The sequence below is a fragment of the Alligator sinensis genome, unplaced genomic scaffold (assembly GCF_000455745.1).
Source record: "Alligator sinensis unplaced genomic scaffold, ASM45574v1 scaffold1010_1, whole genome shotgun sequence".
Lineage (NCBI taxonomy): Eukaryota > Metazoa > Chordata > Crocodylia > Alligatoridae > Alligator > Alligator sinensis.
In genome coordinates, this window is record NW_005842624.1 from 461,115 (window position 1) to 474,764 (window position 13,650).

The 13,650-nt window shown below is 43.2% G+C and overlaps 1 protein-coding gene across 1 annotated transcript in view; it reads left to right on the forward strand.

The window, feature by feature from the left end:
• The first annotated feature begins 823 nt into the window (after positions 1-823).
• Positions 824-13,650, forward strand: part of MYCBP2 (MYC binding protein 2, E3 ubiquitin protein ligase) — a 282,082-nt gene continuing 269,255 nt past the window's right edge. Inside the window, exons 1-2 of the mRNA XM_025215130.1 lie at positions 824-834; positions 6,514-6,589. Coding sequence (XP_025070915.1) covers positions 824-834; positions 6,514-6,589 — 87 coding nt within the window. The remainder of the gene's footprint in view (positions 835-6,513; positions 6,590-13,650) is intronic.

Genomic DNA, 13,650 nt, shown 5'->3' on the forward strand with positions numbered 1-13,650 from the left:
GGGTTTTGGGATCAGATCCTATTCATGCCATTAGTACTTGCCATGATACTGGACTCCCCCTACCCTGACAAGAAGCCTAGTGCCCAGTGAACTAGTGTGGTCCCAGGACTGGGAATGATAATCAGCTGATTATAGGTCCCTGCCTCAGTTCCAGAGCTGTACCATGCAACTGGCATCAGGCTGCATGGCAGGGACCCTGCCACGCTTTCCATTTAAGGCACAATGGAAACCTGCCAAAACATTGTCCCATATTTTATGGAATAATCGTGTGGGTTTTTACATTTTATTGCGCCATTAGTTGCTCAAACTCTTGCATAGGGTACTATTTAAAACAGTTTAATTGATGAATTACAGCATAAGTGTAACATCTGCCAGGGGCCTGAACATATATATGCTTTCTTCTGGCTTAACTCCTCCTGGGGACTTGGAGGAATGGCTTTCTGCCTTCCTGAGACTGCAGTTACTCCAGTCTTGAAGGTGTGGAGTACAGCTGCTTTGTTCTTCCATGGACTGGGAGGAGAGGGGAGAGGCAGCCACTACTCCCTGCCTCTTCCTCAAACCTGGCAGTCCCTGCTTTTGGGAAGAGGCAGGGGGCTTTGCTGGCTTCTGCTCACTTTCCTTGGCTGCCCGCACCACTGAGCTGTAGGGCAACAATTTAAAAATTTGGTGGCTGGGAGTGGGGCTCAAAGACCTCCCTTCCCCTCCCTGGTTCCACCATTCTGCCAGGGTAGGAACCCTTCCCAGCTCTCCAGGACAGCTGCTGCTTTTCAACACGTTCCAGCTGCCACTTGATAGCCTGCCCCCTTGCCAGACAATAGACAATATGGCTGACAAGTAATGAGTTCCCGCTAAGGATGTGGGTGGCCCAGGGAGCAGCTGTCTAGAGCTTCTTGGCTGGAAGCTCTCTAGTCATGGGGATGGAGGAAAGTGTATACAGTCCAGCTCCAGGGCTGTTTGTCTACCAGAAGAAATTTCTCTTAGTAGAAATGAACATCTGTATGCAGCCCCAAGACGGGCTAATTTGTCCTCCAGAAACTCAGCTTTGGTTTTTGAAAATGTAAACATCTTTCTTCCATAGTTGTAAATAATGTTCAAAACCTGCAGTGTAACTGATACAGTGGAGTCTTTCAGATTTTACCAACTTACAGTAATAGGCTGAGGTGTCAATGGGGCAGTTCATGTTAGTGGACGCTAACTCAGATACTAGGTGTCCTGAACTTTGTATGAACTTCATGTGCATTTTGCAGCCTTGTCCTACAGCTGAGATGTAAAAATGACACAAATGCAGATCATAGTCAAAGAGCAGGAAATTGCCTTCTGCATATCTTAAAAGGTAGAGCTGTGTCTGGTCATAATGTGACTCTTGGCAAAAGAATGTGCTTACCAGTAGCCTCTTCTCTTATCACTTCTAAGTCTATAGCGATGTCATGAAATCTTTTTACAATACGGCTCCTGTCCTTGATTAAGCCAGTTTGCAAGTTGTTCCCACCTTAAGTTTTCAGCCTGTAGGGAGGCAAACTATTTAGTGACAAACTGTTGAGAAACTCCATCAAATATCAGGTATTTTCATTACCATGTTCAGTGTCTACACTATCTATACTTAAGTGTGCTCCAATAATTTTAGCAATTATGTCCTCATTTTATAGCATCATAGTATTGCTTTTGAGGCAAAGAATTGCAGCTTCATATGAAGTCTCACAGTGGACTGAAGAGCTAATTGCCTGCCACCTTGTTTCCTTTCTCCCTCCTTGCTCTACTAGTAGACACGTGAGTTCACAGGTGGTGCACATGCATGGGTTATCTTCTGAAATCCTTTTTTGAGGCCCCCTTGTTTTACTCATTTCTCAATTTTTTTCAGACTTTTGGGATTTTTTTAATGTTTTGGAAACCTACACTGTAAGCTTTAAAGTGGTATATAATAAGTGGGTATACATTAAGCGCAAATACCTTAAAATGTTCTTAAACCTTACTCCTTAGCATATTAGTACCTAAATGTCAAACCAACTTGTCTTTTAACATCTCTTCCCCTAGCCACCTCTTTTACTGCAAATATATTACGTGTGTGTAAGTACGTACCTATACCTGTAATTCCCCTCCCTCCCCACAAGAATGATTATATTAAGTAATGTAATTGGCTGTGTTTATTATATAATTGCATCCTAAGGGCATAAACATCAGCCATACCTTACCTTGTGATTGATGCCCACAATGGTTTTCATGCTATGCACATGCTCAGTGATGTCCCATGCTGAACTTAGCCTCCAATGTACATGTTCAAATTTGTAGGCAAGTATTCTGTGTTTTTGTGCTGTGCCAGGCCCTGTGCAATGTGGGTTGGTTTTTGTATTTGTTGTTACTGGATGAAGCTGTGTAACAGAAGCTAACCAGAGGTCATTATAGTCCATGTCTAAAGTATCTTCTGCTTTCTCTCATTGCCATCTCACAATCTACCTCTCCCAGTGCTTAGTACTATTTTCAGGCTCTTAACAGACCTTTACTTGTACTTTGGGAACATGCAATGATTTGCGCTTGTGTTTTTACATTTGTCATTAGATGTCTGCGGCTCTGCAAGCCAGTTGACATGTAACTTGTACATAGCTGCATAACTACTGTTATAGCACCTGCAGGGTGATAGTGGGATGTGCCTTTAGAATATTGAAGAGTAGATGACAAATGCTAAATTTAAGGGTAGAGGCTGGCAGGCATTAGATGTGTCTTGAATTGGTATGATGCACATCATCCATGAGAGCAATGGAGTAGCCCCTGTGGAAAGTTAGAAAGTAGAAGTTTTGTGCCTTTAGGACACTTTGAGCAGCCTGCAAGACACAGTCTCTTAATTTGCTCCTTGCAATTTTCATTTATCAGGGATGGTTTTTATGTGCCTACTTCGAAGAATCCAATACCTGTTCATCAAGTTGCTTAAATCCCTTTCTTAATAAGGGCCAGGGTACTTATTAACTGCAGTATTAGGGCTTTTTATTGGAGATGTGTCCTGTTGAGGCTGGTCTAGTGATTTGCACCCATGGTTCTATAGAAAGTCTTAATGTTGTGGGAACAAGAAAGCTGGTGGTTTCCAGAAAGTAAAAGGAGTCATTTCTGCTGTTAATCAAAATGGTATTGCCTGAGGTTCTACATGGCTGGAAGGGTATAGCTGCCTATTTGGAAACCAAAGAAGGCAGCTCTGCTTTACAGTGCTAGAGTCCTGTCAGAGCACTTTCTGCATCTAAAATAATGTTTTAATATCCCCTGTGCACACGCTTAGCTTGCTATGCCAATATTCTGTTTTGCAGTCAGTTTTAGTGCCTTTTTAATATATGTATAAACTAACTAGAGTCTTGCTTACTGCAGCGTAATTTTTAGTAGGCTTGTACCAAAAAATAAAAAGTGCCTTGGTAAGGTTTGTACTGGCGATTAAACTTGTGTTAATGAGCTGAATCACTTGCTTGATCAAAATGTATTATATAGATAAGTGGTGCTCAACCTTCACCCTGCGGGCTGGGTCTGGCCCCTGAAATGAATGGGACTGTCATGCTATATGGAGGGATTGGCAGCAAGCAGCTTGGCCTGGTGCACCCCCTTTCCCGCCCTGCCCCATGTTGCTGGTTCCCTATACAGCCCCCCCACTCCTGCTTTACTCCCTCCTTTTCTTTCTCCCTCCTCATTTCACTAGGTAGGCAGTTGTTGCTGGAGATAAGTTTTGTTTTGTTTTGTTTTGTTTAGTTTCCCTGCCCTTCCTCTCTTCCCTTTGACATTGGTGGCCGCCTCCTCCATCCCCCAACCAGAGGGGAGTGTTGCTCTACTATGTAGCCTCCTTGCTCCTGGCTTAGTGATCTAAAAGGTTGAGAGCTGCTGATGTAGGCCAACAGAAATCTCAACTCTGAGACAAGTTTATGATATTGTTTTTTTCAACATGGTGCAGTTGGCATAAGAATATGTAGCATTGCTGAAGGAGAGTGTGTAATGTTGGGACAGGAGGAGCAGGTGTCAGAGAAGCTTACTGAGATGAGTTTGCTATTTTGAGCACGCAGCAGAAGGATGATGGTGGCTTGCTTGAGAAAACCAGAGTGGTAACTGAAAAAAGTGGAGTGGTTGGCAGATTTGCTGCAAATCCTATGAGATCTGTTGTTACAGAAAGAGGTCTCTATTTTAAGTGTAGAGGGGACAGAAGTTAGATGTGAACTGTTAACTTTTACAAGATGGCAGTGCCCAGCACTGGGGAAGGAACAAAAAAAAATACATTGGCTATATCTAGGGATCTACCTAAATCACACTGAGGCGAAAGAAAAAATCGTGGGCCACTCATGGCATACACAACATTTTTGCAGGTGTTCTCCCCCTCTCTCCTCCACTGCTGCTGCTGAGTGGCCATCGTGCAGCTATGACATTTGCTACTCATTGGCGGAGGGAGTGATTCTGTGCAAAACTTTTGGGCATCTCTATTCATGTGGGGTTTGCAGAAACTGCTTTTTTTTTTTTTGCAGTTTCCATGAAAAAGGCAAAATCACAAGTAGGGTACATCCCTTGGTATATCCTAAAACCTGCAATATCAATACCTTGTTATAAAAGCCAGTTTAATTATGCTTACTAGTGTTTTATGGTGCTGCTGAGTAGTTTTAAGGACTGAAGATTAGCCTGTAGCAGAACCATTTCGAAAGGGTTTGGTTCTGGTTCTTATGTAGTACAAATTCTTCCTGTCAGGTGAATATTATTAAAATTGCAGCGGTCATGCTTGCAGTTTGTACTTTTGGGTATCAGTCTTCAGCCTGAGAAGACATACAGGCTGATGCTGATATCCTATGCACAAATCCTGTCCGGCTTTTCATTGTGTGGGCAAATTGTTTGAGTATTGCTGAAGATGTAACTCTCCCTATGTCTGAAGAAGGGTGTTTGTGCCCAAAAGCTTGCAAAGAACGTTTTTTCCAGCTAATAAAAGATATCACATTTACCCAAAGAACCTTGTCTGCTGAATATTTCCTGTCTCGTAAGCTTTTTTTCTATTCTTATTATGATGTGGCACTACATGATATTGCAGTTGTGAAGCTGTTTTGTGGTTTTTTTCCCCTCGTACTATGTTGTCTTGCATGTAACACACCCCCAAATATAATACAGACCTTGCTGTTGAAAGGCATTATTAAGAAAACTTTTTTCTAGAATTATGGCTGCAGAGTGAAAGGACAGGGCCTAATCTTTTGTTGACTTGTCCTTTCTTGTTAACTGAAACCTTAGCTGCTGCTAACGACTGTTCTCCATAGGAGAACCTCTAATCTTGAAAAGAGCTAAGGAGCTGTGAAATAGTAGAAGATATCAGAAGCCCTAGCAGACAGCAAAATTCCCTTAGGAAAAGTTAGCTTCATTAGTGGAACTTCAAGACTGTTAAAAGGGGAGATGATCGTTAATACCTGTGAAGTGAAGGACAGTGGGCCATTGACCTCTCGTTAACTGCCTGAAAAGTAATACAGTAGCTGCTGATTTTGGAGCAGGGATGAAAGCAGGGTGATTATATTATTGCCAAAAAGCAGCCTCCTCACTTAATACATGCACCTACATTTTGGGGAACTGATTTTGGGTGGGGAAAGGTGTGTGCTATATGTGAGAAAATACAGGGGGGTTTTGTTTGTTTTTTTTGGGGGGGAGGGGGTTATGTCTGGACTCCAGGGGTGCTTGTAGATTCGGCACAGTTGGTATTGTGACAAGATGGCATGGCACTGGACTCGAAGAAAAGGGTGCTGTGTGTAGCGTGCAGAGCTGGATCCAGCTTGAGACACGTGAGCTGCCCTGCAGGCTAGCTGATAAGATTCTGCAGGCCTCATCCAGCTTGTGGGGCCTTATGTTTAACAACTCTGTTTTAGAGACCATTGGTGCATTCTTTGTATTTACAGCTGTAGTTGTTATTCATTGCTTAGATCAGCGAGTGGCAGACTTTCAGGACTGCAGGCCAAATGCCCCAGTTTGAATCAGAAGTAGGAAGACATTAGGACTTGGCCAACTGCTGCCGCTTTACCCCTCCGCAGCACAGGGAAAAGTTCCTTCTGCCAAACACTGCCAAAGCACTATATCCACAGCCTGGATCCAGTGGTTCTGCTAGCTGAATCTAGTCTGTGGACTGTAGGTTACTGACCCTTGGCTTGGAGCCATGGTGCTCAGTCTCAAGCCCATGGGCCAGATCTGGCCCTCAGCTTTGTCTCATCTGGCCAGCAGGGCTCCCTATAGGTCTGAAAATTTGGAGGCTTGGGAACGGTACCTCTGGGCACTGATCTTAATGGGGTGGGGGGCCACCAGCACAGGGCCCTGATCTCAGTGTATGGGGCCCAGTCTGGCCCACGAAGTGGCCCCATGCCATTTATCTGGCCCATAGGGCCAAAGTGTTGAATGCCATTGGCTTACGGAACACTTATGAAGGCTCACAAAAACAAATTCCTTCCTCCTGGTGCTGCTAATTACCTTGGGGTTGTGATTGCAATGGGACAGTTTCAAATTGCTTTTTCTCATGAATTTCCCCTTTTTCTTTTTTAGGGGTAAGAAAATTTTAAGCAAGAAAAAACTGAAACGGAAGCAGAAGACTAAATTGAAAGTAAAAACACGAAATAAGGTAAATGATTTAATAGCTATATTAGGCTTCATATTAGAGAGATGCTAAAATGTTATTTCAAAGAAAATGGACAGTAAATGAAATGAAGTTTTAATAATTTATATCTTTATTTTGAAGAAATGAGAACCATAGGCTTTGTACCCATTGAGTATAACATGATTTTTGCTGTAAGTATATCATGTTCTGTAGTTCTTTACTGAACGATTCATTTGATCCATTTTTATTTAGTGGGTATGTTCATGAACTACACATCCAAACACATTTGTTGTCTTATATCACAGAGAAATGTCACATTTATTTTAGACATGATCATATAAACGAACAGGCCATAAAACTTAAATTCAGGAGCACCTACTAGTAAAAGTATCAAGAGCAACTACTTTTGGAATGGTTTATCCACATCTCCTGCTCTAAGAGAGGGCCCCAAATATGTAATAGAACTGTGAACCCTACTCTTAAACTATTAGGAGATGCAGTATTCTCTCTGCTGGAATATGAGTTGGATGCTGAATCTTACTCTTTCTGCCACTCTTTTTTCCGTTTGTAAAAACTTTCTTCAGCTTATTTTTTTGTGGAATTCTGAGCAGTATTTTGTAAGTTATTCTGCTGTGATGGAATGATGCTGTTTGTCCACAAGTGATGGGGCTAGGACAGAAGAGAACGATTTGTTAACATTTAAAACTTTGAGTTATGAAGTAAAAATAATTGATGTGTTGTTCTATAATTATAGGTGGCTATTTTATATTTAGCTATACCAAAAGGTTTCAGTATCAAAATAAGTCTGATTAGCCTATCATGTTTTAACTAATTTTTTTAAAAGAGCAGTTCTTAATTTCTCTTATTAATTTGCATATGAGACTACATCCTTTGATTGCTCAAGCCAGGTACTGAAAGTAGCTCAGAAAAGAGCAGTTTGAATTAATGTATTAGTCTAAAAGGCAGATGAATAACCTTGTAACAAAGTTGACTAGATATCAATTTTTTTTTCTTATCCATGCCTGCCAAACCTCTTGTGGCTACTCTGTCTCAAGAAAGATGAGTTTGGGAGGCAAAGCAAAGCAAAACTAGTATCCCTTTGCTCAGAGCTGTCTTGCTTCTTGGATGTTTGCCAAGTTATTCTGCTTATCATAATAGAGCAACTCCAGACTCTGGTTGTGCAGGGGACTTAATCAGTCATACAAGTCATTTCAAAATTATTTCCTCAAAAACGTATAGCAAAATATGTCTCTAGTGGGTTATGGAATAGAGAAAATCCCACACAATTTACTGATTCGTTTTGATGCACTGGCTGGGGGAGTAGTTAGCTGATTGCACGATTTCACAATGATTACACACTTAATTCATACAACACAATTTTATTTCAAAACTCTTTGCTTTGTATATAACACTGCTTAGCTTTAAGAAACACCACAAACATTAAAAACACAATAATTGCATATATCAGAAACAATGCTCCGAATGCACTTCCTTCCCAAACAATGCTATAAGAATTAGTGTTACAAAAACAGCTACAATTACAACTAAAAGTTAAATTTGAATCAATACTATTATTTTTCATAATATACTTACAATCCTAGAATTCCGAGAAGCCAAACACCAAAATATGGTTTCATTCCTCAGTAGTACAATTTAATGGGTTGGCCTCAGTAGTACGGTTCAATGGGCTCGCCTCAGTAGTACGGTTCAATAGGCTGGCCTCAGCAATACGATTCAATGAGCTGGGCTCAGCAGTGATAGGACTAAGTCCCCTTCCTTCAGTCCCTTTCGGGCGCTCCGCGGCTTCAGCGTGAACTAAGAGATTCGTGTTCACGGAGAGGTTGGGTCAGGTGATCAGTCTGGTCCGGGCTACACTTGCGATTCTTCCTTCGTTGTTCTGCAAGTGAAGTCACCTCCAAATTGGGACAGTAAGTTACAGGTTTTTATTGAGTGAGCTGCCGTCAGTGGGCTCCTCCTACTCAATTTGTCACTACTCCCAAATTTGGGCTCGGATCTTACTCAACAGAAATTACCTTTGTTGAGCATTTTAAATTACTCTTGGGGAGACTTCTTCCATATCACTGTAAATAGCTTTTTTTTTTTTTTTACCAGTCTGGTTAAAAGGCCCTAGGCTTTGATGTCTCGGAACTCAGGATATTTGCTTTCTTTGTAAAAGACTTCTAAAGATACAATTTAAATTAAGCGAAGTCAGGACATTTTTCACGTAGACCCAAAACAATGAGCTAGATAAGGGGAGAAATCCTATCTTCTTCCTGAAACTGGCTAATGGGCAACCTTTACAAACATTCAAACTATTTCATTCAATATGACAAAATAGTTTATTAGTCTAGCTTAAATCCCTATTTTCTAAACTTTTTGGTAGTTGGCATATCAACTTTTTCATTTTTTTTCTATCTCTAATTATAGTTCTTCAACTACTAAATTGACCAACAATCCAGGAGAAGTTTAAAGTATACTACAAGATGTACTTGGTTTTAATGTGCTCTGTAATTTGAGGCTAACTTATTCTTTAAGTAGGACACCTCTTCAACTCTGGACCATCTTTCAATAATGGACAGGGGTGGCTTGCTTTTCACATGTTATTTCAGCTTGGTTAGTGCCAAACAAAGAATTTGAGGCTTCTGCTCTCTGAAAATCTGGCAAATAAAGATGACTCCTTGGGCCCCTTTCTTGCTCCCTTTACACCTGTTGAATTGAGATGGAAGGCTGCCCTGCTGATCAGTTACTACAAACTGCCACCTGAGGTTTATGGTGTATATCTGACAGTAAAGTGACATTAATTTACTATCTTTCATAAGGGTTTCAGCAATTTCACTTGGGGTGGTAAGCTGGCATTATTTTTTGAGGAGGCAAAAGGGGTTTCTTTGTGAATCTTATTTTTGAGGTCCACAGATTTATGACACTGGTGTCTTTTTACTCTGCAGCCTGCATTGCTTGAGACAGTCTGGGCTTGTCAGTCAGTCAGTGGCGGGAGAGGTCTGGCATTGGTTTTAGGTCTTGCGTGTGCAGCTGTACTAGTGCAGAACAGGTCATCCTTTCAAAAAAGTTTACTCATAATTAAAAAAACAACACCCAAAACAAAACAACCCAGAGCTAACTGGCTTCATATCTTCAGGCTCTGAGGGTCTGTATTGGCAGGAGCCCATTCTCTCCATAATTATTGGAACTCTCCCTGTACCTCCATTCAGAATGTAGAATAAAAGCTAGGCGGGGAAAGAGAAATTTCTCTCATTTTCGTTCTTGTAATATTTTCCCCCACTATACCTGTTTGATCTATGCTGATTCTGTGACGACTCAGACTCCTCACATTTATTGTGCTTCCTGTAGTGTCAGCCTTAAGCATTACAGTTAATAGGAGAGGAAGTAGAGCAAAGTTTGCTCGTAAGCAAAATCAGCTGAGCTGTAACTCCTCCTGTCTTGCAGGGAGCATAATTTAATGCATAGCATGAAAAGGCCAGGAAAGCTGCTTCCTCAGTTTCTTAGCTAACTTCTGGCTGTTAGAATTTACCATAAAAGCTGTAGTAACTTGAAAGGGAGAAATATCATATAAGGAAATGGGGAAATCTATAAAGGAGTTAATTATTTTTCTCCCTGATCAATCATCTTACAGGGTAGATATCCAATCATTACCTCATACCAATGTATGTTAGTAGATGAGTTCTTTGTGCTGTCCTGCTCCAGTAATGGCTGAAGGGATACCTTATTGCATGTTTTAAATTACTATGCATAGGTCATTACCCAGAGCAGACACTGCTCTGAGGTCTCTGGCACATATTAATTTAAAGGCACTATAGGATCTGATCCTTGATTCCGAAACTACTGTGCCTCCTGCCATACCACATGTTCATGGTAGGAGGAGCCAGTTTTTTGGGGGGTGTTGGGGGGAAGGGGTCAGGATCAGTTTCCAGTTGTGTCCTTTCCATTTGCCAGTGAAAGGGAAATCTGGTTATTTTGTTTGGCCAATAGACACATTAGTAGAAACATCATGGCTGTCATACTAATTGTAAGAATGGGGGACTTGGTGACAGAAATGAAGCCTATCATAAACAGGTTGATTATGGTAATGGTTGCAAAAGAAAGTCAAGATTTTGTAAGTGTATGGCCTTCAAGATGGAATATAGTATAGAAGAGAGAATTTGTTTGGAGTGTGGGTGGCATTATGGGTGATTCCATATCTTGTTCAGTCTACCAACTTGAACACCAAAGAAAACTTAAGATCATATAGAGATGGCATTGGCAATGAAGAGGGTGAGCAACTACTAAATTGTTGACAAAGGAAAGGGGTTAGCATTGGAAATGCTTCGTTTTGAAAGAGGTCCATTTAATATGGGGTGCACTGACATATTGGTTGGCTATCAGGTTGGCATTAATAAAAAGAGAAATGACGTTACTGGCTATTAGCTTTTTTTGGTTGTTGTAGCTGACAATTATGGCCATGTGCCTGAACAACCCTGGTGAGCATAGTCCAGTACCCATGCCCCAAACCTGCAACAGACTACAGGTCCCAGCAAGCAGAGGGAGGGGGAAGCCGGTTGCCAGTGAGCAGTCATGGGGCAACGTGCTCAGCAACAAAGGGACCATTATTGGCTCCTACTGTGCTGCTGCTGCCATGGGAACGCTGTGCACACAACAGAGGCCTGAGCGCCGGGGCTGCTACGTAGACTTTGGGCTGTACATGGGTGGGGTAAGGTGCCACATGAGGAACGTTCTCCTCTGCCGGGCACCTTTGCAAAAGCAGCTTCTCTCCGGTGGCCACAGGAAGTTGATGAGACCTGCCGGCACTGAGGAAGCAGCATGCTCTTGGGCTTCAAACACGCCTGGTGCTGCTGTCCACATGAGGATCTGCCCCACCCGCCTGTGATGGCAACACGGGCTGCATGGGGAGCAGGGCTGCGGGTAGGAGCTGCGGGCAAGGGGGCTGTGTGGGTGGGTGGAGGGGGGGTTTATTTGTGTGTGTTAAATGCAAAACAAACAAAAAAGGTTTGTCAGTAGTTTAAAATGCCTTGCACTATTACTAAATATTGAATATTGGATTGGCATTGGCCCATATGGTTGGTTAAGTACCTGCTATTGGTATTGGCCATGAAAATTTTTATCAGTACACCCCTACATTTTAATAACACGTTATAGTTGAGATGGCAGAAGTGGGGTTAGTATGTTACTACAGATTAGGCAGAACATTTCTGAAAATGTGAATATGATCCCCAAGACTGCATCGGCAGGAGTTTGTACGCTGGTAGTAGGGGGCTTCAAACAATGCTAAGATTTTAAACTGTACCCTCTGAAAGCAGAAGTAAATTGAAAATATGAAAGTTACAAGATAAAATGCTGTTGTACTCCTTTGAAGGAATAGCAATTAAGCATCCCCTGATTCAAAACATTAGAGGTAGAATTAAATTAATTTGGAGGTATGTGTAAAGTAGGCAGGATAGGTTTATGAAAGAATCAGTGGAGTTGAATAGAACAGGGGTAGGCAACCCCCAGTATGGGTGCCAGTGTGTGTGGCATGTGAAGATGTTTTGCTTGGCATATGCACCTTGGGGTGGACAATGGGGAAGGAGTCAGGGCTGCACTACCACAACAAGGATTGGTCCCCTCCCGGTGCCCCGCCATCTGCCCCTGGCACGCCAATTTCTTACAAGTTGAGGTTGCAGGTGTTCTTGGTATTCTGCCCAAAAATGGTGCCAGCCCCTGAAATAGAAAGAGATATGGTGGTAGAATGAACATGTGTTCAAAGCAGTTTGAAAAGTTATGGAGGGGATTGCTGAAAACCAAATTGATTGATTGAAATTGAAGATAAACATGGGTGTCGCAGATCACTGAGGTGCTCTGCTCCTAAAGAGGAGAAACTGCTAGAGAAAAAGCCCTAGCAGTGAATAAGGAGCCCAGCTGTTGGTTGCCAGGGCAACTGGAGTCAGCAAACGACCCACACCTGCCAGCGTTCAGCTGGCTGTAAGGGGCAGGGCATGGCTCTTATAAAGCCCAGGAGCTGAGGCCAGGGCAGTCCCCTGCCAGCAGCCAGAGAGGCAGGAGCTCCTAGGCCAGGATGCAAGAAGAAGTAGGTACAGCATAAGCTGAGTAAAGGATGGCAGCTCTAAGATGTCTGAGCAACATGGTTTTAGCCAGGCAGCTTTAAGTTATGTTACAGCCTAGGGGCTTGTGTTTTGCTTTGTTCTTGTTACACCGGTGGTTTGGGTGAGGCTATTAGGGGCTGGAGGAGGCCTCATAGGGGACCCAGAGTAGTGTGGGGACCCCAGCGCCAGTAAGGGCACGGCATACGGGGTGCATAGACCCCAGCCCCAGAGAGGGGGCACTACTGAGAAGCCCCAGTGTGGGCGTGGTGAGCCCCTGAGGAAGGGTGTAGCACTGTGGTGAACCCTGAGGAAGGGCGTAGCATTGCAGTAAACCCCGGAGAAGGGGGTAGCAGTGTGGTGGCCCTGACAGACGGGGCGGCTTTACCGAGAAGGCCCAGAGAAGGGGGCAGTATTATCGAAAGGGGCAGCATTGTGGAGAAGGCCCTGGAGAGAAGAGCAGCGTTATTGCAAAGGCCCCAGAGAGAGGGCGGCGCTGCAGAGGATCCCTGAGAGAGGGCAGCGCTACGGAGAGGACCCCAGAGAGGGCGAGTGTATATTTGACAGACCAACGTCTATTCCAGCTGCGAGGCTTGGGGCGTGGTATAAGGGGTGGTTGGAGCCATGCATAGCCCCTAAGGCTAGGGTGTCCCTGAAGCACACATCATAGAGTGAGAACCCATAAGGGGCCCGGGAAACCACGGGGTCTGAACCAACACCAAGAAGTGACCAAGAGGGCGTAAGGCAGCCTCCCAAACTTATCTAAACATCAAAGACGTGGCGGGGGAGAATTAGAGGGGGCCCTTGGGCTGACTTGGCACGGAGAAAGGGGCCTTAAGAAGATCACGGCCCTCCTGGAGGACCCCGCCCGTGACAATGGGCAACAGAAAAAGAATAACATTAACAAGTAGGAAAAAGAAAGAAACATGGAAAGAGTTAACACAAGGAGTTCTTGTTAACTATGGATAACAAGAAAATACTGTACTGGTTAAA